Here is a 26078-nt window from a genome sequence, read left to right on the forward strand (position 1 = left end):
AATGAAAAATAAGCAATGTTAATAAAGTTCTTTTGAAAAGGCATAGAACATAATTCCACACTGTAGCTATAATTAAATGTATTCGTTTCAGGACTTTAGAAATTCGCAAATTAAAAAAAAACTATCCTAATGGCATAGTTAGTGTAAAATAATTTTAAAATGACAAACAAAACAAAAATTGCTTGCTATATATGATTTAATAAAATAAAAAAGTTTTAATTATAAAATAAAAAAAATTTTCTTTTTTTTTTTATAAACAAATTTTAGGATTCTCAGCAATAAATTATAATAGTTTTTTTTTTCAATTGTTTATCACATACCATTATAAAATAAAAGGTTAATTCATCAATGCTGAATAGTAGAAATTATATATATTACGTGATTGCGTTGTACTTTCCTTTTTGTTCTGTCATCCTTTTATTATATTCATGTTCTATTGAGTCTATATAATAACATATGCTACAGAAAAATTAATTTACTCAGTTTCTATCAATTAAAATAATATTATTGTAATTTATTTGATATTATTATTTTAGAGAAGAAATTTATCATTTTTAAAACATTTTATTATCATATCATTCAAAATGTCTTTAAAAATACCTAATTCATTTGTAACAAGAATATTTTTATTTGGATGGAATTCATTATTTCAATTAATTTCAATTATTATTAACTATTATTTAATAACTTTACAACGTGTACTCTTATCACTTCTAATAATTTTCGGAGAAGTTCCTGTTTCAAGACATGAACCAATATCCGAAAGAAAGAGTTTATTTGTTTATAGAATAATTAGAAATTATGTAAATTTAATTCAATATATTAGAAATTGGCTGGGAAAATGGTATGATAATGATATTCTTAGAGCTGCTCCTATACCTATTTTATATGAGGATGATGAAATTGATGAATCCTTTTTTTCAGGTAACAGTGAAAGTGGTATAAGTGTCTTTGGTGACTATGAAGAACAGACATCTAAAGGTATATAAAAAAATAAAATAATATTTATTAAAATTTCTAGATAATTATATTGTTAAATCATCATATATTCTTAAAGAAAAAAGGATATCAAATTTTTGGAAAATTTATATCATACTTAAACAAATAATAACAGTATTTTTTAAGACAATTTTTAGTTATGTAGAATTTCCAGAAGAATCAGTAAATCGCATTTCTATATCTTCTTTTTCACGTAAAGAAATTTTACCAATTGGATATTTACCAATTTTAAGTAAGAATCCAATGGAGACATCTGATTATCAAACAGATGTTGAATTCATTGACGATGAATGTTTCTAAAATACTAACTAGAAGATATGTTTAATATAAGATAATTTATTCACTTTTTATTACGAGTACATTCTTTATTTGTAAATTATAGTAAAATTAAAATTTCTAATTAATAGTTAATGTTATAATTGAAATTGTTGAGATGTCATTTTATACTTTCATAATATGTCTGATTTATTAAAATTACGATCTGCTACTTATTTTCAGTGTCATACAAGTACAGCAGCTTATAATCTAAAAAGAAAAAAGAAAATATTAATTTGTAATAATACAAAAATATATGATAGATATGTAATTGAAAAAGTTGTAAATGGTGGAAATTATGGACAAATATATTTAGCTGTAGATGAGGTATGTATTATTAATATCTTATATATTTATTTATTTCTAAACTTAGAAAGCAAACAAAAAAAATTTAATTCTAAAAGTTGTTCATGAAAATTATGAACCTGAATTATTGATAATGGAGAAAGATATATTAATGAAATTACGTGGTAAGCCTAATATTCCATTAATATTGGCTAGTGGAACATATAAAGATTATGCATATATAGGATTAGAACGATTGGGAAAAAATATGTCAGAAATTAGAAATTTACAAAAAAACAAAATATTTTCTCCAATTTCTGTTGTAAAAATTGCTCTTCAAGCTATGTCAGCTCTGGAACTTTTACACAACAATGGTTATTTACATAGAGATGTTAAACCAGAAAATTTAGTAATTGGTGGTTCATCAAGTTCAATATCAATAATTTATTTAATTGATTTTGGAATGGCAAGAAAATATTTGGATGTTAATGGAAAAATTCGACGTACCCGAAAATCAGTTGGATTTAGAGGTTCAATGCGTTATGTATCAATAGAATTACATAAACGGTATGAGCATACACCACAAAATGATATGTGGTCACTTTTTTATAGTTGTATTGAATTAGGTGAAGGTGGATTACCATGGAAAACATTTATAAATGAAGATGACATATTAGAAAAAAAATTAACCTCAAAACCACATGAATTATGTACAAAATTACCTAAAACTTTTGGAGATTTTGGATTAAATATAGGAAATGCTCCATTTTTTGAAAATGTTAATTATCAAAAATTGTATAAAATATTAAATTCTACTTTTAGTAAAACTGAAATGGATAAACATTTATTTGAATGGGCAAATCGGGCATCAATTTATACAGCATTAAAATCTCGAAGAATACCATAACAAAACAACAATACATAAAATAGAGATATAATAATTACATCTAATTTTTAACCATTATATTAATACTTTACATTTAATAGTACAAAGTCACATTGAGCAATAAAAAAGACAATTTTTTATTGATATATTTACTTTATATATTAATAAAATATGTTAAATATAAATTTACTTAAAAAAATCATATGTTATTTATTTTTATGAAAGAGATTTTGAAAAAAAAACTATCCTTTGAAACAATTACTTTTTTTGTGTTACACAAAGTCAAAAGATAAAAATATTAATATAATAATTATTATATTTAAATTATAAACATCCACTATTTTTCTTTTTTAATAATTGCTTTAGAAAATTAGCTAATAAATTCAAGTAATAGCAGTTATTTAATTGTAAAATTTATAAATATAGAATTTGTTTTTATAGAGTAAATCAAATTTTCCAAGTTTTTTTTAATAATAATTTAATATTTCAACTACATTTTATATCATACAATTTATATTAAAAATTCTAAATAACAAAATGACATAAGCAAAATTTAATACATGTATATATATTTAATTCAAATATGTTTACAATTAAAAAAATATTCTAAAAAATAAAAAAAATTAATTTCCTGACACTCTTGATAACCTAAAATGTTTTGCTTCATCAAAATCTGGGAAACTTGTAATAAAATGACCTTGGATCATTTTTTCTCTTACATATTTCATACTCTGAGATAATGACTCAATAACCATACCTCCACGTGATATACTTTTACTTGAATAAGTATCAAAAATTTGAAGTTTTCGATAATTCCTAATTCCATAACTTTTTTCTGGAAGTAATTTATCCATATATATGGCATTGACTTTATAGTTAAAATTGGCAAAGTAATCAACAAATTGTATAGCTAAATAAGAAGCTGAAGGATTTGGGTTAATATGAGTTGTAACTGCAGAAACATTAACAGGATTTTTAAGATTTTTACAAACTTCTTCTATAGTAATACTTGGTGAAAGAGCTGAACAACAAATTTTAGGTATAATAGGTAAAACGGGTTGTTGTTTTCTATATTTTGTTTGAAGAAAATGTGCTACAAGTAATGAAATTTGATAACTTGTTAAAAATCCATTCCTTCCATTAATTATATTTAGTTTTTTTGCCAATGTTCTAACAAAAATATACAATTTTCTATATCTTATGTCGGCAGCTGCATAATGTCTAATAAGATTAGTATTACGTAAAGAATGAGAATTACAAAATTGAATATCATATTTTAAACCATTTTTAAGTTCTAATTGTAATATAGGAACTTTTGCATGTAATAAAAAACCACATGATTTTATATTTTCTTTATAATTTATATCTTTTTCAATAACTTTATGTGCAGTTTTAATAAAAGTTTTTTTAAATTCACTATTATCATTAAAATCATTTAAAAAAGATTCAATGTTTTCTATTGATGGTATAAACACTAAATCAATATCAGATTCATTAGATATTGCTAATCCTGTTGCTAAAGATCCAACTGGTAATAAATCACTATTAGCGTTACATATAACGCTTTTTAATTGTGCTATATGTGGAGAAACTTTTTTAATAAGCTAAACAAAACTAAACAAATGTTGAAATAAAATAACATACCAATTCAAATCTTTCAGCTCTCTTTTTTTCTACAATATCAAGGTTTTTTTCAAGAATTGCAAGTTTATCAGGATCAAATAAATCAGAATAAGAATGAATAAATTTTCTATCATTTATTATGTTTTTATAGATATATTGTAAATTACTATGGTTAAATCTTAGATAAACATTATTAATAGTAGAAGGCAAAACTTTCTTCATTAAAATATATAATTTCATGTTTAAAAATCAAAAATAAAATTTTTTTCCAAAAGGCCGCAACTCTATTTACCTAATTTCAATTTAGTTGTATAGAAATTCTAGTTTTTTTTTTTAATAAATGATACATTTAATATACGAAATTTATATAAATATTATATAAAATAGATACTTAATTGTTTCTGTACGATATATAGATAAATTATATCAATTTTCTGTATAGATAAAACAAAATGTTTCAGATAAAAGCAACTGATTATTTTAATTAAAATGTTCTTTATTTTATTAAAATATAAATTTAAAAAAATTTTTTTATTTTGTTAATTAAAAAATTGTTCGTATTATGTAAGACTAAACTTAGTTTAAACAAATTAAATATGTTTGAATTATGTGGTGTTTTTAAAATAATAACACCTAAGATTGATATCAATTGGAAGTGTGTTTATCATTTTCTTGAAAATAACAAATAGTAAAATTAAAGTATTTATTACTAGAAAATATTTTTTTAAATTATGAAAGAATACTTAGGTACGTCTTTTTAAATTATTTTATTGCATTTTTTTTATTATATTTTATAACTATTTATTAAATGATCAAATATTTTATTTAAAAATGAATCTAGTAAAAAAATCCATATTTATTTTAAGAATGTGTAAACAATTGAAAATATTTACGAATTATATTTTAATAAATTATGTACTACATAAAACTTTTATTTTTTATATATCTAACGTTAAATTATTCTAAAAATTTTATCAAATTTCAATTTTAAAAGTGTATATAAATTGAAAATTAAACTTTTTTTAGATAAACATACAAATAATTTTTTTTTCATAAAAATGTATACATATACAAAACCATTAACTATGTAACTTTAGAAAATAAAACAATTTTTAAATATATTATAAAAATCATTTTCTTATTTTAAAACTTTTTTCTCCACAAAAATATATCTTTTATTATATTTTCTCACCATTGAGTTTTAAAAATATTAATTGGAAAACTGTCTGTCTCTTAATTATATTTATAAATTTACTTAATAGAATAACGGAAAAAGTTATAGAACAAGAAAATAATTTTTTCCTCGCATCACAATGAATTTATCTGTCCCAATCCCGAAGGTATATTTTATGTTACTACTATAATATGGTACATTTTTGCAATTGTTTATTTCAGTTTTTAAAAAAAGGTGATCGAATAACTAAAGATGGAAGAAATAAAGTTGCCCTGAAGCCTGGAAGAGGTTTAAATGATTGGATAGCAAAATCTAATAATCGAAAAAATCCATTTAATGAAAATAATCCTATTACACTAGAAGAATTGTCTAAGCACAATAAGATTGATGATTGTTGGATTGTTTTAAATGGAAAAGTTTTTGACGTTACAGAATACTTAGAGTATCATCCTGGTGGTGTTTCAGAAATTGTAAATTATGCTGGCAAAGATGCTACTGAAGCATTTATTGATATACATGGATGGATTAATTATAATATTTTTTTGAAGAATTATTGTGTGGGAATATTTAGGGGAAAATTTCCTAAAGGTAAGTTTTATTTATAAAATATTTTGACTAAAATGTTTTAGTTGTTAAAGTGGATTCTATATTTGAAGAGGAAGAAATTGAGAAAGAACAAAGTCAAGCTATTATTTGTGAGAAGAAATTATGTTTTACTAAAATTTCAACAAATATTTTACATATCTCTAGTGAATTGTGGAAAACATTAGAAAAATATTGTTTATCCTATTTTATTATAGATGACAAACTACATATTAAAGTAAAAGATTATAAGGATGATTCATATACATTTATTTATGAACCTTACTCTAAATTATGTAGTTTAGTATTAGATATTTCTTGTTTAGATGATAAAATAGTATTGAAATCTGATATACCCCTACCTTTAGTTGCTTTTAATGAATATAAATGGACTGTTAAAAAAAATTTTTCACCAAATTATTTAAAAGGAACAATTACAAAAAAAGAAAAAGTGGCACGAAACATGTTTCATTTGTCAATTAGTTTACCCAATGATTCCTATATTGGTATTCCCATAGGTCACCATGTGGCTTTACGTTTACTTGTCAAAAATAACAAAATTTCTAGACCATACACACCAATATCAATTAATGGAAATGTGATTGAATTTTTAATTAAAATATATGATGATGGTTTGTTAACGCCTAGCATAGGAAGTTTACAGGAAGGAAATTTTATTGAAATAACTGATGCGATAGGAAAGTTAGACTTTGCTAGAGGTGAAAAAAATAATAAGAAATGTCTTTGTATTGCTGCCGGGAGTGGTTTAACTCCAATGATTAGAATCATTGAAGATAGAATTAGTAAAGATATCAATACAAAGTTGTTCCTTTTTAATAGAAAGTTTGAAGATATAGTTCCAAATAATTATTTCCCTTTACAACATGCAAATTTTACAATAACAAATATTTTAAGTGATGAAGAAAATATTAAAATTGATAAAAACAATAAAGAAATGTCAAATACAATGTTAGGACGGATAAATGAACAACTTTTTGAAAATTTAACGGATATTAAAGAGAGACAAATTTTTATTTGTGGACCATGGAATTTCACAAATTTAGCTGAAGAGATTCTTGACAAAATAGGTGTAAATACAAGTCAAAGACATATTTTTGATGGATAAAAATTTTATTTTTTTTACTCAGTTTTTTTTAGTTGAATCATTTTTCCAAATTTCGTTTTAACAAGAATTCCTGATTGCATATAACATATTATTGTATATCCATATTATCTTTCTACTTTTTGTTGTTGTGTTTTTGGAGTTTTTTTTTAAGGAAAACATATAAGATAACTATAAACACAGACAAAGTTTTTATGTAGTGGAACAGAAAGATGTAAATAAAATTTTAATTTTTTTATACTTAATTCATATATCATTTATGTTATACATATCTGACATTTTCATACCTTTTTTTTTATATTTTAAAACAATTAAAAATTCCTGTTTAATTAAAAATTATTTTTATGTTTTTGTTTTTTTAGACATCAATTGTATTTATAAAATTAATATTCGGTTCCATGATTTCGTTATTTCATCTTATAAAGTTTACCAGAAATATGTCGACAAGACGGGTCATGGTTCCAACTTTACAAAATATAATTTCCACCAATCAAGTACGATATTTTGTAAATAAACCAAGGAATAAAGAAGCAAGTCGTGATTCAATGTATTATGTAATGTCACTAGGAATGTTTTTTGTTGGTTTGTCTTTTGCAGCCATTCCATTGTATCGAATTTTTTGTGAGTCAACATCATTTGCTGGAACGACTCAGGTAGCAAAAGATTTTGAAAAAATTAAAAATATGGAAAAGGTTAAGGAACGTCTTATAAAAGTTCAGTTTAATGCTGATGTCCCATCTTCAATGAGATGGCATTTTAAACCTCTTCAAAATGAAATATATGTTCATCCTGGGGAGACTGCTTTGGCATTTTATACAGCAAAAAATCCTACAGATAAACCAATTATTGGAATTTCATCATATAATTTAACTCCATATCAGGCAGCATATTATTTTAACAAAATTCAGTGTTTCTGTTTTGAAGAACAAATATTAAATCCAGGTGAAGAAGTTGATCTTCCTGTATTTTTTTATATAGACCCAGATTATGCTAATGATCCAACTTTAGAATATCTTGATAGTATTCTATTAAGTTATACATTCTTTGAGGCAAAGAAAAATCTTAAACTACCAGATCCATTTGATCCAAATAACAGACCTAACATATAATTTTGTCAAAGAAAAATGGAATAAAATAGGGAATATTTAGAAATTTTAGAATATATATATATTTTTTTTTATTAATCGTGTTTGTTATTATAAAATTTTGTTAGGTTAATTAATAAGTAGAAATAATACAAGATTATGTTAATTATATATTGGCCTTTTTTGTATATTTTAATGTAGATGATTATATCAAATATGAAACATTGTCTTTTTTTTTGTCAAATTAAATGTTATATATTAAATGTTATTGTGAAGGTCATTGTGAAATTTATTTTAGCTTTTTACCATAAAGTGTAAGTTTTTATTAACTAAATTTATTTTAGCATTATTTAATTTAACTATGAAGAATATTTTTATGAAATTAATAATAGAAAATCTTTTTTTATTTTGTCACAAAATACCAACTATTTATTTAATATAATATATTTATTTATGTGTCTAAATATTTTGTTGTTATTTAAAAAACTTTAATCTATCTTTTACTTTTTTGTCTTTATTTCCTGTTAGTCTTTTATTTTGTGAGCATGAATTTTGATTCCTTTTTGACTAATTCATATTATGACGTAATTGTTATTTAAATATCGATAAATATGATACATCTTAATTATTATGGTAAAGAAATTTTTTCTCATTTTTCAATATATTTATTTAGTTAAAATTTTTTATTTATTTATAATAGTTACATATTTAAAAAATATATCTGTAAAAAAAAAAAAGATTTATGTAAATTAATTAAGCCCCATCTTTACATTTTTTTTTAAACATCTTTGATCATAACCTAGTCATCTGATTAGTTAAAAATAAATTTTACATTCTTTTCTTTACATATGATGTATGTTTATTTCTTTATTTTATTATTTTCTTTCATAAAGTGATTTTAATACTTTTTTTTTTAAAATATCTTTAGAAGTTAATCTATTTTAAATACCTAAAAGTTTTTTACTTTTAACATTTTATTTGACAATAATTATTTAATATTTTTATCTAAAAAAAGTTTGTCTTTTATTATTTATATTTTATTTTTATAGTGATAATTGCGATAAGGTAGTAAGAGTAAAATCAAGTCGTTTGTATTTGCACTTTTAAGAGTCTATTGTTAAGAGGTCATGTGTTTAACATTTTATTCTTTTCAGATTGTTTATCACTAAGTTACATATAACGATAATTAAATTATTTTTTTATTATCATATAATCATTTTATTTTATCAATAATGTTTGCTTCACCAAAAGAAGAAAATTTAGAAAATAAAAAACATTCAAAAGATGGAAAAGAATATAATAGAGCATCTCATCAATCAAAAATATTTAATACTGATTTAGAGACAGAAGATGAAGAGGATCCACCAGAGAATTTTAGAAAAGTATGTTTTTATATTTAATATAATAATATAAGCATTTTTAAGATTGTTATTGGATTATGTGCAATGCATCGTAAGGCTAACAGTAAGCCTATGAAAGCAATAATGGCGAAAATGTTACAGTATTATGGAAAATGGATTGAATTTATTATTTTTCCAGAAGAAGTTATTTTAAATGAAACTGTTGAAAAATGGCCTCTTTGTGATTGTTTAATTAGTTTTCATTCAATGGATTTTCCATTAAGTAAAGCAATGGAGTATGAAAAATTACGTAGACCTTATGTAATTAATGATCTTCATAGGCAATTTGATTTGGTATGTATAAAATATATATTATTTTATTTTTTTTTCTTTATTGTTATATATTTCTAGTTGGATAGAAGAAAAGTTTTTCGATGTTTAGAAAGAGCACGAATAGATCACCCAAGATATGGAGTTGTTATTAGAGATGAAAATGGTATTAGTGAAGCAAAACTAGAAGAATACAATGATCATATTGTAATAAATGGACAAGTTTTTAATAAACCATTTGTGGAAAAACCAGTATCAGCGGAAGACCATAATGTATATATTTATTACCCTAGTTCAGTTGGTGGTGGAAGCCAAAGATTATTTCGAAAGATAAATGATCGAAGTTCAAGATACCACACAAGATCAACAGTTAGAAGAACCGGAAGTTATATTTATGAAGAATTTATTCCAGCAGATGGCACTGATGTTAAAGTTTATGCAGTTGGTCCATATTATGCACATGCTGAAGCTCGAAAATGCCCAGGTTTAGATGGAAAAGTTGAACGTGATGCAGATGGAAAAGAAGTTAGATATCCTGTTATTTTAAGTGCAAGAGAAAAAGTTATGGCAAGACAGGTTGTTTTAGCATTTGGTCAAACAGTTTGTGGATTTGATCTTTTACGTGCAAATGGAAAAAGTTATGTTTGTGATGTAAATGGATTTTCTTTTGTAAAAACTTCAACAAAATATTATGAAGATACAGCAAGAATATTAGGAAATACAATATTAAAAAGATTAACAGCAAGACTTAATATGAAATGGACAATGCCACAACAAGAAGAAGATCCACCAATTGTTGCAACACCATCTGGAAAATTAATGGAACTTAGGTGTGTTTTGGCTGTCATAAGACATGGTGATCGTACCCCAAAACAAAAAATGAAAATGCTTGTCTCTGATTTAAGGTTTTTTGATCTCTTTAAAAAACATGATGGATTACGTAAAAAAGAAATTAAGATGAAAAAACCTAACCAATTATCAGAAGTTTTGGATCTTACAAAAATTATATGGACAGAGGAGAAGGTTTGTTAAATATTTTATTTCTTAATATTACAATTTTAGAAACATTGTGAAGATATACGTAATGAAATTGAGTTGGCAAATAATACCAATTGTTCCTCTGATAAAATTAAAGATCTCGAGCGTCAACTAGAAAAGTGTGAAAGTTTGGTGAAAAAATATGATCAAATGAGGACAGTTCTTGAGATGTATGTAAATCTACTTTTGTTAAAATTATCAGTTACTAGGGAATGCCTTATTTTACATTTAGAATACATAAAATATAATGTTTCTGAAAAATTATCAAATATTAGTATTTCAAATCGTCCAAACATTTTTCTTAACAACTGGATATGTAGTTAATTAAGAAGATATTATATCAAAATTAATTTAAAAATTCTCTTATTATTTTTTTCTTTTTTTAAAAAACCTAAAATATTTTGTTTTCGTATGATAATAATTTAATAAGCATTATAATACATATCTTATGAAAATATAAAAGTTTCATAACTTTTAATTATAAAATATTAATGTTGTTTAAAGATAGAAAATTTGGGCGATTTGATATTTGGTAAAAAAAAATTATTATTATTATTATTAATAATATTATTATTTAGGTATGGTCATTTTTCTGGAATTAATAGAAAAGTACAAATGAAATATGTAAAACCAAAGGCATCAAGTGTAAAAATTTCTGATTCTGAAGATCCATTGTCTGTAGATAGAAGTCAACCTACTTTATTATTAATTCTTAAATGGGGTGGAGAATTAACAACAGCTGGTGTATTACAAGCTGAAGCTTTAGGAAAACTTTTTCGTACATTATATCCTGGGATTCGTAGAACTGATGGAAAAGATTGCCCTGAAGATACTCAAGGTTTAGGATTTTTAAGATTACACAGTACTTATAGACATGATCTTAAAATATATGCTTCTGATGAGGGGCGTGTTCAAAGTACAGCTGCAGCTTTTGCTAAAGGTTTACTAGCATTAGAGGGAGAATTAACACCAATTATGATGCAGATGGTTAAAAGTTCCAATACAGATGGATTATTAAATGATGATTTTAATGCTAGAGAATTTCAAAATGAATTAAAGGCATACCTTCATTCTATTCTTCAGGTTAATAGAGATTTTACTCAAGATGATTATGAAAAATTAAATCCAAATAATTTAAGAAGTATCAATCATGCAATGGAATTTATTAAAAATCCATTTAAAATGTGTGTTGAAATATCAGGATATGTTGAAAGAATGTGTAATATTATAAAGGCAAATAAATTTAAAAATCCAACAAAATCATTATATTTAAATGAAAGTTGGAATTTAGCTGAAAGAAGATGGGGAAAAGAATTAACAGAATTTAGAAAAATTAATAAAGATGGTGGAATTGAATTTGATATTTCAAAAATTCCTGATATTTATGATAATATTAAATATGATATGGAACATAATCCTGATTTATGTGTTAATAATGAAGGTGAATTTGAAAGAATGTATCTTTGTGTTAAAAATATGGCTGATATTGTTGTTCCACAGGAATATGGTATAAGTGAGGAAAGTAAAATAAAAATAGGGCAAAGAATATGTAGTCCATTGGCAGCAAAATTAAGAAATGATTTAATTAGATGTACAGAAAGTATTGATGATGAAGAGACACAAACAAGATTAGATCCAAGAGCTAGTGAAGGTATTGCAACACCAATGAGACATGTAAGAACACGATTATATTTTACAAGTGAAAGTCATATACATACATTAATGAATCTTATTAGATATGGAGGTTTTATGCCTGCTGATGATAAAAAATGGCAAAGGGCTATGAATTTTTTGAGTGGTGTAACAGAATTTAATTATATGACACAAATTGTTATGATGGTTTATGAAGATAGTCGTAGTGATAGTGATAAAAGTGATAAAGATCGATTTCATATTGAACTTTTATTTAGTCCTGGTTTATATCCATGTTTTCAAACAGAAAAAGAAAGAATATATGAAAAAAGAATGAATGCAAAAGGTAAAAAACAACAATCATTTAATAAAAAAGAAGGTAGAAATTCAGAATCTTATGATTATGCATCAGATGGTGGTGGAAGTGATTTATCAAAAAAAAAAAGTTGTACTACACCAATTCCATTTATTGATGATGATGATTATCAAGATTCAAATAAATATGATGATAAAGATTCAATGACTAGTTCAATAAATAATACAACTCTTTCTTCTGTTAAAACATCAAAAACTAATTTATCAGAAAAGACTGATGAGAAGATTGATGATCATGATCATGATGATGGTCTTGAAGTTAATTCTGTTAATTTAGTTGTATTATCAGAAATTGATAGTAAACCATATAATAATGATGAGATACCAAAACTTGCAAAAACTACTAGAACTCCAAGACGTCTTAGTAGAAATGAAAAATCAGAAAGTATAAATTTGGATGATGATAATAAAGAGTATAATAATGAAGATGTATTTGAGGATAATGATAGTGCTGATGATGAGGAGAGTCAGGATACACTAGGAACATCTAAAAAATCTGTCATTGAATTATATGATTTAAATCGTAGTAAAATAATGAAATCAATGAGTGACAAAGGATGTGATTTATCTGCTCATATTAAAAAAGAAGTATTTGGTATAAAATGTGGATTTAATTCACTTGATTGTAATGATGAGGAGAATAGTGAAAGTTTGCCTACAATTAATTTTGAAGATTCTCAATCTACTGTTGGAAGTGGAAGAGGTAAGTGGGTTAAAGAATTGTTAGCTGATACAAGAAAAGCATTAGAGGGACTTCAAAAAAATGGATCTACTGGAACTATTACTGAAGAAAAAAAAGAGGAATGTAAAGATTCCATATCAATTGCTGATGGATTAGATATAATTAAAAATAAAGATTCTAATTCTAATGGTGCATCAGAAGATGATAATTTATCACAATCAAGTCGTCGAGGAAGATTTCCATATAAATTTAAACATCATACAGTTAATTTATTTGCTGGTTCCAAATGTGTTGATAACAGATTAATTAGTAATGCAGTACTACAAGGTAAATTAAATGGATTAAGTAAAGAAAATCCATCAAATAATCCTGCAGTCCTTAGTACAGCAGTCATTGCTCGTAGTAATAGTGCACCAAGATTACAAACATTTAAAGAATCAGAATCTATCAAAATGCAAGATATTCGAAGATTTTGGCCACCATTACGATCACTTGAAACATTACATGATAATGTTGCATACAGACAAATGAAAGATTTTCTAGATCGTATTATTAATAATATCACTCCACCAATGACACCATCTTTAAAAAATAATTTACAAAATATTGGTGATAATTCATTCATGGAGTATAAAGATATTAAAAACAAAATGAGTTTAGAATCATTATTTGTAAATGATTATCAGGATGAATTGAAATAATTTATTTTTCAATTATTAATACTTTTATATTAAAATATTGTTTTTTTATAAATATTTTATTATAAATATTTTCAATAAACATTATCAATATTTAGTAAAAAAAAATTTCAAATATAATATTATAATGCTGAATTATTATTATTATTATTTTTATCAAGTTAACGTTTTCAATTAACTTTAATTATTTTATTAGATAAGAGCAATAAAAGTTACAATATAAATTGATAAGTAAATAATTTAATAACAAAATAATTGAGATTGCTTAAAAAGTGTTCTTAAGTAAAAATTTTATCATTGAAATATGTATTATTTTCAAAGACATTATATAAGCAATTATCTTTAAGTCTTTTTTCTTAATTTAAACTCAATAGTAGAATGTTAATAAAAAAAAGACTTATTTTACTTATGGTTGTATATTGAAGCTTATAAAATGATTTAATCATTATGTATTAAACGACAAAAATTTATTTAAACAATTTTTATTAAAATACTAGTAAAGTAATAAAAATATGATTTTTAAAATAAGAAATAATTTATTTAATAAAAAGGTTAGTTTTTTTTTTATTCAAGAATTTATTTTAACAATATTGTTAAAATAACAATGATATATTAGTAATAAAAAATATATTATTCTTTTTAAAGAATATCATGATTTTAAAAAGAATTATTTTATTTATAAGAAATAATATAAAATCTATTGAAATTATAATAAAATTAAAGATATAAACATTTTTATTACTATAATTTTCATTTATAGAATCATTCAAAAGCTTTTTGTGTAATGGATAAAACATTTTAAAAATTCTATTTGATTTTATTTTGATTTTAAAAAGATAACAGTATTTCATTGTTATTTCCCTTTCCAAATATTTATATATTATTTATAAAGAATAGTATAAATAATTTCTATTCCTCCAGATACATTAACCTTCAAGATCTTACAATTTTTTAAATAGTTTTCTCATCATTTATTATATAATAAATTGTTTCAATGAAGGTTATATATATTTAAACATGTTGCTTATTTAATTTTAAAAAATTAATTTTATAACTTTTTTTTTTCCAAATATTTATTTAACAACTTTTATTATCTCTTTCTAATATTAAATAAAAAAAAAATTTAATATAAAATATTATTTTTTTATCACTGGAAATAATAATTTTTTAATAATATTATACAATAAAATTTAAAACAACTCTAAATCATCTTTATAACTTTAAAATAATTATATCTTAAATTAAATAAATGTTTATATAATTTTTTTATATAATCAAGATAGATTAAATCACTCCTTCTGATATTATTTTTTTATCAAATTAACCAAAAAAAAAATTTTATAAAAATACACAATCAATTTTATAAAAAAATTTTTCTTTTATTTTCATATATTAAAAATTTTTTTTTTAATCAAATTCTATATTTTTAGTTTTGGGAGAGGTATCATAAATTAATAGATATTTGCATAAACTTCTAAAATATTTATTAATAAAATAAAATAAAAATTTTTTTATTGTTTATTTAAATTTTTTTTAACTAAATTGATCATATAAATTTGTCCACTTTAATATTACTCATCTTGATAGAGAAATGTTTGTTATAGATATATACTATTTTTTTTTTTAACATTCATCTAAATTTATTTCAAATACTCAAATAATATATTAGAGAGGAGAGAAAAAAAAAAGATTCTTATATAAATGTTATAATATTATTGTTTTTTTTTTTAAAAACTTGTAAATATATTATATTTTATTTTGAGATAACGATCATTATTTTATTTATTATTTTTTTTTGTAACCTTTGTATAATAAGATATAATAAATTTTTTAAAGTTACATTTTTTTTATTATAAAAATTGATACAAAAAGATTAGGTAAATATTAAAAAGACTTATTTTTAATTAATTTTGTTCAACTTTTTGATTAAAGTTTTGTATTTTTGGTGGAATTTAATGCTATTTTAATTAAAGTTACCACTCTTTTACTTTCATTTCTAATGAAGTAGGGAATTATTAAATATAATAATATTGTTTTACTACATTTATTATATATTACTGATTTAATAAAAGTGATATCTTTACTTTAGATGTTAATAAAAAAAAATTATTCATTTCTATTTAATTTCCTCTCTTTATATATTGTTTAATATTTTTATAATTTTAAATATAACTAAATAATCAAGCATTTTTTTTTAATATTAATCAAATGTTAAATTATAATACTACCACTATTTTATTTATCAATAAATAGTAAGTCAATTCCAAAATTACTGCGTATTTCTTTTGATTATATCACAGGTATATCTTTTATCAATTTCACTATATATCTTCTATATTATTCTAACATAAATAGCGCTTTATCTTTCAAAGTTTGAACTTAACATTACTTTTTAATTGCAAAAGTTTTTCAATATTTATTATTAAACTAAAATTTCTTTATCAAATATATATATATATATATTAAATTTTTATATTTTTCTATTATTTTTGTATAATTATTATAATAAATAATGATTACTTATTCAAGATATTTATTTAGAAAAAATAAAAGAATAACAATAAATAAATATAATAATAATAATAATAATATGCTTTTTAAAAAATACATTAAAATGCTTCACTTAAAAATCTTGATCATTTTACTATTACTTTATATTTATATATTTCAATAATTCAAGTATCATTATTAAGAATGCAGTTATATTATCTCATAATTAATCTTAAATCACATTACTCTCTAACAAATTTTTATTTACCTTACTATTTGTAATCTATATACATATTATTTTAACTATAATAATGAATTTATAAAATGTATTATAGTAAACAATTTTTATACAAAAATTAAAAAAAAAATTTTTTTTTTTATTATTACTTGAAAGTAAAATTAAAATGTATCTTTATTTTTATATTACTAAATAAAAAAAAATCACTTAATTTTACCTTTTAATTTTTTTTCTTTTATTTTTTTATTTAATATGGCACTTTTCTTCAATTATATATACATTATCATAAAATTGTTACAGCATTTCTTCATTTCTCTTCAAATAGATATGTATATAAATACGTATATAATAGTATAAAAATGTACATAATATTTTTACTGCTAATCATCTTCATTACCAACGCTTTCCATACATCAATTGTGTTGTTTTATAAAGAATAATGCCACCAAAGTATATATATATATATATATTGAAGGAAGATGAGATTGATCTTTTTGTTTAGCTAGACTTACTCTAACTATCTTCTTTCTGTCATCACACATCATTATTGAAATATAGTGATTTATTGAAGTGAGTAATGATAAATAGTTTTCAGAATAATTTCAATATTACTACTCTTCTCCATCTGATTCCTTGATATATTACCTTTTTTTTTAACATAATATATAAATATACAATATTTTTTTTATCAATTAAAAATATCCTTTTAAAAATTAATATTAAAAAAAAAATTTTTTTTTATTAAATTTTTTTATTTCATATTAAAAAATATTTTTTTTATTAATTATATATTTATTTTTTTTTTATAGGTCAATGCGATGCTAAAGAAGAAATTTCATAATTGGTCTATGAGACTAACATATCATTTTAGTTGCCTTCATCCGCAAGGTAATAAATTTTTTTTTTTTTAAATCACTTTCTTGTATAATTTATCTTATATTTTAGAACATAGTTTAAAATGCTTTCGATCACAATATAAATTATTAGAAGAGATTGGAAGAGGTGGATTTGGAATTGTTTATAAAGCAGTCAGATTATCTGATGGTTCACCTGTTGCAGTAAAATATATTCTTCATCAACATGTTAGGGATTGGAAAATTGTAAGATTTTTTTATTTTATATTATAATTAATTATATATATATATATATATATATTATAGGTTGATAGGCAAATGATACCATCAGAAGCGGCACATCTTCAAGCAGTATGTGGAATGCCAGGAATAATTAGAATTATAGATTGGTTTGCCAATTCAAAAGGTTTTCTTATTGTTATGGAAAGACCAGAAAATTGTATGGATTTATTTGATGTAATCTCTGGATATGGGAGATTAGATGAACCTATGGCAAGATTAATATTTAAACAAGTTATTGAAGCAACATATCAATTATTTACAAAACATTCTCTTGTTCATAGAGATATTAAAGATGAAAATTTAATTTTAGATATGGATTCTGGGGAAATTAAAATGGTTGATTTTGGTGCAGCTGATTATTTAGAATCAGCTAAAAATAAAGGATTTCAAGGAACAAAATCTTATTGTCCTCCAGAATGGTTTAAAAAAAAGTTATATTTACCAATGGAGTCAACTTGTTGGAGTTTAGGGGTTTTGTTATATCTTATTGTTACGGGTTTATTACCATTTAAAAATGAAATACAAATATGTGTAGGAAAGATAACATTTCCAGAAGGAATATCAAAAGAATGTCAACATTTAATAAGAAGATTATTATGTATATCACCAGAAGGGAGAGCTGATCTAAAAGAGGTACTAAATCATGCTTGGATGCAAATGAAAGTTGAAAAATTAAAACAACCATTTCAATTAGAATTAAGAAGAAGATCAGTAAAAAAAAGAAGTAGAAGAAGAAGAGGAGAAAGTGTTTTTGATGGAGTATCTGATGATGATGAAGATATGGAATGTATGCATAGGAGATTTAAAAGAAGTTCTGAGGAATCTGTTGCTAAGGCTCTCGATATACCTCGTGAAGTTATCTTAGCTGCTGAAGCTAGAAGAAAAAGTTTACAAACTGGTAATATTCATTCCATTCGACAAAAATATAAAGATGATAATAAATATTTTTCAAATGAAATACTTAATAAAGATAAAACTAATTTACCTTCTTATGGTACAGTATCAAAACAACAAATAATTATAGATTCTAAAGATGAAGGAAATAAGTTATCACGAATGTATACAAATTCATATTATAATGGTTTGTCAGTTGAAGAAAGAAGGAGAACATTTAAAAATAAAGGTCGTTCTAAGGTTGATCAGTTACGTTCATGTCCATTGTCAACAGAAACAGGTGATATAATAACACAATCTCAAGATGTTTTTGCCTCTGCTGATGATCAATTTCCTGTCTCATTTCCAAAGAATAATCCTTATCGTTCATTTACATCATCAACACGGTCTCGTGAAAGAACAATTTTAATGGATGACAAAACCCATACTTCTACTTTAGCTAAACTTAATAGTTCATTTGAAACAGCAATTGAAGATGATGCTAATTCTGTTACATTATCCTCAACATTTACTTTTTACTCAGCAAATGAAGAACAGGTGGATGAACCTATTTATCCACAAAATGAAAGGAACTTTAATAAATTATCAAATGTTAGAAATATATTTAATTGTGATAATGATATATTTAATGATAAAAAAGAAAGTACTGGTAATTTGATGACTTCTAGTATTCATACTAATAAGTACTTTCCTTCAACTTCTTCTATAACATCAGTCTCAACAACATTAATGATAAGAAATAATGAATTTAAAAATAGTGTTGATTGTACTTCTGATAGTGATTATGAAAGAGATGATTTAAGTTTTCAGTCACATGAAGATGATGTATATTATTCTTCTGGTATTGTTAAAGGTTTAAGTTCAAGATCATTAAATAAAGGATTAAATAAAAAAAATGATAAAGATAGAAAATATTCAATGGGAAATTTGCAAGATTACAAAGTTTCACTTCCCAATAATTCTAACTTTGGAAATTTAATCAATGAAAAGTATGTAAACAAAAATGAAGATAAACATAGTGATGATTCAAAAATTTATCAACGGCGATTTTCTTCTGTAACTGATTATAATAATTTAAAAACAAGTTCCAATTTTTTGTCACCATCTCCATCAAAATTGTCATCTTCTTCAGGAGAGGTTGTCAAAGAAAATGCTAAAAAATCATTATCATATTTTACCCAAGATTTAAGCGAAATGCCTTGTCAAAGTTTGTTAAAACTTACTAATCGGAGAGATGAAAGTAATATAATTAATAATAGACAGCAGACATCACATCGATATGAAAGAGAAATTTCTCCTCTCCGTTTTCCATTGGCAGTTTTTGATGTTAATCAAGTTCTAAAAAAAAAAGAAAATAACAGTATTACAGCCGATATTTATTAAATATCCATTTCTTTTTTATTCAATATAATAATACTTTCAACAATTTTTTTTAATACCATTTACTCCGTTAATGCGTAGTTTGTTTATAACGGGATTTTTAAAAATTTTCCGTATAAAATTAAAAATTTAACTTTATCATTACCTTAATAAAATATAAAAACAAAAATATAAAAATTATTATTTTATTGTTATTTTTTTTATAAACTCTTAATCTTTTTATATTTTGTAAAAATAATAATTTGTAAAATGTTTATTATATTAATAATTACATAAAACTGATTCAACTTACACTTTATAATACTTATGTATAAAATGTTTAAAAACATAAGTGTGTTATCATTAAATTTTTTACTTTTTACTTTACATAATGATGCTAAAAAGTAAGTTTTTACTCTTAAAAACATTAAATTATTTTTTAGATTAAACTTTTAAATTAATTAAAAAATAGTATAAAAATTTTATCATTTTGAATTATACTGTTTTGTGTAAGCTTGCTATTCTCAAACTAATGATTGTTTGCTTTAAAAAAATTTTCTTTTGTAATAATATAAAATTCTGAAAGTCTCATCATAAAACTAAAGATTTTTTTTATAATTAATTAAATACAATTTCTTAGTTTAATTTTTTTTTTGTTGATAACATCTCAGGAATCAACTTAAAGTTTAGTTTTGAAAAATAAATGATATAATTATTTAAACAAAAAATTTTCATATTTTTAATTCACTAAATGTATATTCTAAAATGTAAAAGGGACCTTTTTGTGGGTACTTTTTGTAGTAGAAATTGGATAAAATTATTATATATAAAATATATGTAGGTTAAAATATTATAAAAAAAATTTTTTATTTTTGTAAAAAAAATTTTGAAAGATCTGATTACTTTACCAATTTAATTGGATTTTAATTAGCCATTTTGTCAGTAACATTTATTTATTAAATAATACATTTTTTATAAAAAAAAGTTGTATAACTTTTATAACACACAAAGTCAAAATCCTTCATCTACTATACCAACGATGATGGTCTAAATAATATATTTATTTTTTATAAAATGATAGTAATAATACTAACGTTTACATTAGCAAAAAAAAATAAAAATGCTTATTTCTTAATAATTAAAAAATACTTAAAAAAATTATTATAATTATTTTTTTAAGTTAGATACATAAAATTAAACAAAAGTTTTATTTAAAAATTAAAAAAAATTATATACAAATGATAAGAAATGCATATATTTTTTTAACAAAAAACACATTATTTCTTTTTTTTTAGTATTTTAGTAATAATATACAATATTAAAATAAATCTTATTTTCTATACATCTTTTTACATATCTTTAAAAGATTCTTCCATCTAAAATAATTTTTTGTATTGATATTTCAGTACTTAAACTCTTTTCCTGATTCTCCATTGCTTTGTCCATCTTTGACGATCATCCAGTGCTGATCCTCCACTGCTTTGTCCTCCTGCGCTGATCCTTCACTGATTTGTCCTTCATTGATTTGTTCTCCACTGCTTTGTACTCCAGTGCTGATCTTCCATTGATTCGTCCTCCATTGCTGGTCCTCCACTGCCTTGCTTTCCACTGCCATGTCCTCCACTGCCTTGTTCTCCAGTGACTTTACCTCCAGTGTCTTGTTCTCCAGTGTCTTGTACTCCACTGCCTTGTTCTTCTCTGCCTTGTACTCCACTGCCTTGTACTCCACTGCCTTGTTCTCCTCTGCCTTGTTCTCCTCTGCCTTGTCCTCCACTGCTTTGTCCACCACTGCTTTTGTCCACCACTGCTTTTGTCCACCACTGCCTTGTTTTCCACTGCCTTGTCCTCCACTGCCTTGTTTTCCACTGCTTTGTCCACCACTGCCTTGTCCTCCACTGCCTTGTTCTCCTGTGCTTTGTAATCCAAAATGACTTTGAATTGTCTAGCAGTAGAAAAGCTAGACTGATTTTTTTAAAAAAAAATGTTATATTTATAATATAATTAATATTCAAATTTACTATAATTTGAATATTATGATTTAATTATTATTATTTCCGTAATACAGATTATGGTAATTTTGATTTTTCTAATTGTTAGAATTTTGTATCAAGATAATTAAAGAAGTAGAATGTGTGATAAACTTTGAAAATTTCACGGTATTGTTAAAAATATATTATTGTCTAATTTGTAATCATTAACCAATATACAGTTTACACCAGTATGAAGAAATTTTTACAATGCTTTTCAAAATCTCTTTTTTTAAGATCTAAGTTCATTTTCACTTGAGATCTACGTAAAGAATTAGATAAAAAATCACCTAAACTACAAATTTTATTAATTAAATAATATATAATCTTCTATTAGCTGTGGGCTTGTTTTGTAATATTAAAAATTAAACATATATATATATATATATATATAAATATTAAATTCTTTGTCCAATTTAGTTTTGGTATGAATAATATAAATTAATAATTAATATTCATGAAAAATTTTTTTAATTTTTAAAAATACTACGTAAGAAATATTTTTTAATAAAAAAAGAGGATCTCTTTTAATGTCACTGACGTAGTGAATTAAAAAAAATTTTTTATTATATTCAAATTTAAATAAAAATAATAATTTTACATAAACAACCAAGATTAGCATCTAAAAATTTAAAACAAATTTTAAAATAAAATTAAAAAAGTTGATACTAGAATTTTTAATAAAATTTTTATTAAAAAATTATTTATTTTTTATTTATTTATTATATTAAATCATTATTGTATTTTTAAAAAAAATTTATACATATATTTAATATTCAATTTTTCAAAAAAAATTTCTAATCCAAACGTGACACTAGAATGAGAAAGTTGATAGTTGTTTTTTAACTTTTATTAATAAAAAATTTTATTAAATCATTTTTGTAACTTTAAAAAAATTTTACACATGTATAATATTCAAATTTTTAAACAATAATTTTAGATCATCAGTGACTTTAAAATTAAGGCAATTATTCCTATTAATTTTTGAAAATTTTTAAAAGTTTTGTCATGTTGTTTCAATTATTAACGTTTTTATAAAGGCAAAAAAAATTTGTTAACTTTTATTTTACATAAATTTATTATTACTTTAATTATAAATTGATCTAAAAAATTTACATAATTCTATATATATAAAGGAGAAATGACTTTCAAAAAATTATTTTTGAAAATTAAATTTTAACTAAAAGTTTCTAATGTATAAATGTACGCTGATAACGATAAGCACATTTATTTTTCAAAAAATAAATTTTTCATTGAGATATTGCAGCATAAATATAAAAAAGTATTATTAATAATATTTGCTGCAATATTGTTGTTTTAAATGTTTTTAAGAATAAAATAAAGGTAATGGTAGAGAAAGGTCAGAGAAACCGATTTCATATTAACATGCTAAAAAAAATAATTTTGAAGCAGGATATGACCAAGGACGGAAATTTTTCTAAAATATTCATTGTTCTCGACTTTTCAGTATTTTAGAAAATACTTGTCTTATGAATATGGGACTAATTTTCTTCGATTTCTTTTCAAAAATTAGTGTAAATTTATAATTTTTATAGCCATGACATCATTATTTTCAGAAATTGGCAGAAAATTTTCTAGATTTCTGATTCTACCTCTAAAATTGTGATAAAATAAAAACAATTTTTTTATAATAAAAATTTTATTAAAAAATCTACTACCAATTTTTTTAATTTTTTTTAAATTTATTTATATGACATTTTGGTTATTTATGCAAAAAAAATTTTTCTTAAACCTTTTTTTTACTGTATATCAAACTATCAAATGTTCAAATCACTATATATTTATTCAAATTTTTAAAAAATTTACAAATACTTTTTTATTTTATTTTTTATTAATTCAGTACTTCATTGATTCTAAAAGAGATCCAAAATAAACAAGTAAGATATTTTTAATTTGATAAGAAGTGTTAAATGCGATAAAAAAAGTTATTAGCCAAAAAAAATTAATTTTTTAATTGTTGTGCATAAACTTCCATATTTTCTACTTTACATTTTTTCAATTATGACTTCAATAAGTTTTTCTAGATATATTTTCTTCTTAATTAAAGTACAATAAAGCTTTTAAAAGTCAATGGAATCTTTTTGCGTAAAAAGAAAATTTGAAAATTTTTAATTTAAAAAAAACAGTATATTATTTTTAAAAAAAATTCTTTTTATCATAAAATTGATCGCAGAACACAATTAGGTTGTTATAAATTATTTAATTAACTACAATTATTTGTGAAATTACATAAAATTTAGTATAAATAATATTTTTACTTTTAAATTTTATAAAATATAATTAAATTTTTTTTACAATTTTTATATGTATAAATAATATTTTTACTTTTAAATTTTATAAAATATAATTAAATTTTTTTTACAATTTTTATATATCTATACTAAAATTGCGTTTTGTATTTTATTTGGTTGCATAATTTTTCTAAATATTTTTAAAAATTTTATTTTATGTGAGAGAAAAATATGAAAATTTTTTTAAAAAAAATTATTTGGACAAGTTTTGTATAAATCTATTGTTTCAACTTAATAATTTGTACTTTTCAAGTTATTTTATAAATTTATTATATAAAAAGTAAGCTGTTCGTTTTGTTTTATAATAAATATAAATATTTTCAATTTTTAAAATTGAAATATTTAAAAAAGGTATACAAACATGATTCTCTTTTTTATTTATTTGATTATCAATGCTAAGGAGGAAAGTCCTTAAGTAATTATAGTATAAATGAGAAGATTATGAAATTTTTTCATTATTTTTTTGTTTTTAAAGAAAAAAGAAAATTAAAAAGTTTTTATTTAGGGTAAATAATTAAATTATTAATTATAATAATTTTAGACAAATTTAAATAAAATTTTTTAACTGTTTTATTAAAATTGCTAAAAAATAATGAAAACTTTTTTTTTATTATGATAAAAAATATAATACCTTTTCTATATTTACATATGGAAAGAGCGTCGCATCGTTTAACGCAAAAGACACATTTTAATAAACGAATTTTTGAATTCAAAATATGAATATTCATAAAATAATGAGGACTAAAAATGATTTTTTGCATGTACTAGATTGATCTAAGAGGATCAAAAATGAGCGTTTTTTTTTGTGTGTAGAGAATAGAAAAGTTTACATAAAAAAAATATTTTGGATAATAAAGCACATGTTGAATGTTTTAAAAAAATGTATATATTATAATACCAAAATTATTAATAATGTATAATAATATTTTTTTCTCGCTATAAAATGATGTAGATGTATAACATTTAATAAAGCTATCAAAATCTATTGAAGCAACATTAATTATTTATGATTTAAAAGTTTCCAAGTTATGTGAAACAAGTAATTTACTTTAAATATTAAAGAAAATTTTTCAATTAAAAAGCTAAAATTAAATGATAAGAAAAGGTAAAAAAATAAAGATATTAAAAATAAAGAATTTTTAAATATTAAATTAATATCCTTTTATATTTTTATAAAAGTTGTAATGATTTTTTAATTTAAAAATAATGCTTATTTATTGACAAAAGCCACAACTTTTTTTACAATTATCATTCATATATTTCTTAACAGTTTCTTTTTGACAAAAATCTTTTAATGCCCAAGCTCCACAATAAACATGATTATCTTTACATGTTCCACTACAGTACATAATTTTTAAAAGTTCTCTATCCTTATCACTAAGCCTTTCTCTTTGTCCTATTATTTTAAGAAAACGTTCAGTTTGTTTAATTGGAACAATAGTTGGTTTTTTATCA

At 22.2% G+C, this 26078-nt stretch overlaps 7 protein-coding genes across 7 annotated transcripts; 5 read left to right on the forward strand and 2 right to left on the reverse strand.

The window, feature by feature from the left end:
- Positions 1-584: 584 nt before the first annotated feature.
- SRAE_1000193300 (Hypothetical protein) lies at positions 585-1299 on the forward strand (the record flags this gene model as incomplete). The annotated part of the gene is made up of 4 exons (XM_024648950.1): positions 585-771; positions 827-844; positions 925-981; positions 1022-1299. The coding sequence occupies 4 exons, from the start codon at positions 585-587 to the stop codon at positions 1297-1299; spliced, it is 540 nt and encodes a 179-aa protein (XP_024502876.1).
- Positions 1300-1455: 156 nt separating this feature from the next.
- SRAE_1000193400 (Casein kinase I) lies at positions 1456-2506 on the forward strand (the record flags this gene model as incomplete). Its single annotated transcript, XM_024648951.1, has 3 exons — positions 1456-1641; positions 1688-2166; positions 2212-2506. The coding sequence occupies 3 exons, from the start codon at positions 1456-1458 to the stop codon at positions 2504-2506; spliced, it is 960 nt and encodes a 319-aa protein (XP_024502877.1).
- A 585-nt stretch (positions 2507-3091) lies between these two features.
- Positions 3092-4330, reverse strand: SRAE_1000193500 (Hypothetical protein; the record flags this gene model as incomplete). Its single annotated transcript, XM_024648953.1, has 3 exons — positions 3092-3133; positions 3205-4089; positions 4130-4330. 3 exons carry the CDS (start codon positions 4328-4330, stop codon positions 3092-3094), a joined length of 1128 nt encoding a protein of 375 aa, XP_024502878.1.
- A 1091-nt stretch (positions 4331-5421) lies between these two features.
- On the forward strand, positions 5422-8096 carry SRAE_1000193600 (Cytochrome b5 reductase 4; the record flags this gene model as incomplete). Its single annotated transcript, XM_024648954.1, has 5 exons — positions 5422-5448; positions 5504-5870; positions 5912-6952; positions 7188-7201; positions 7350-8096. 5 exons carry the CDS (start codon positions 5422-5424, stop codon positions 8094-8096), a joined length of 2196 nt encoding a protein of 731 aa, XP_024502879.1.
- A 1208-nt stretch (positions 8097-9304) lies between these two features.
- SRAE_1000193700 (Inositol hexakisphosphate and diphosphoinositol-pentakisphosphate kinase) lies at positions 9305-14170 on the forward strand (the record flags this gene model as incomplete). The annotated part of the gene is made up of 5 exons (XM_024648955.1): positions 9305-9454; positions 9497-9766; positions 9824-10765; positions 10805-10950; positions 11359-14170. 5 exons carry the CDS (start codon positions 9305-9307, stop codon positions 14168-14170), a joined length of 4320 nt encoding a protein of 1439 aa, XP_024502880.1.
- Positions 14171-14679: 509 nt separating this feature from the next.
- Positions 14680-20308, forward strand: SRAE_1000193800 (Serine/threonine-protein kinase pim-2; the record flags this gene model as incomplete). The annotated part of the gene is made up of 4 exons (XM_024648956.1): positions 14680-14718; positions 17705-17783; positions 17841-17995; positions 18056-20308. 4 exons carry the CDS (start codon positions 14680-14682, stop codon positions 20306-20308), a joined length of 2526 nt encoding a protein of 841 aa, XP_024502881.1.
- Positions 20309-21801: 1493 nt separating this feature from the next.
- On the reverse strand, positions 21802-25972 carry SRAE_1000193900 (ShKT domain-containing protein; the record flags this gene model as incomplete). The annotated part of the gene is made up of 2 exons (XM_024648957.1): positions 21802-22241; positions 25867-25972. The coding sequence occupies 2 exons, from the start codon at positions 25970-25972 to the stop codon at positions 21802-21804; spliced, it is 546 nt and encodes a 181-aa protein (XP_024502882.1).
- Between the last annotated feature and the right edge of the window lie 106 nt (positions 25973-26078).

Source organism: Strongyloides ratti (assembly GCF_001040885.1).
Source record: "Strongyloides ratti genome assembly S_ratti_ED321, chromosome : 1".
In the NCBI taxonomy this organism is placed as follows: Eukaryota; Metazoa; Nematoda; class Chromadorea; order Rhabditida; family Strongyloididae; genus Strongyloides; species Strongyloides ratti.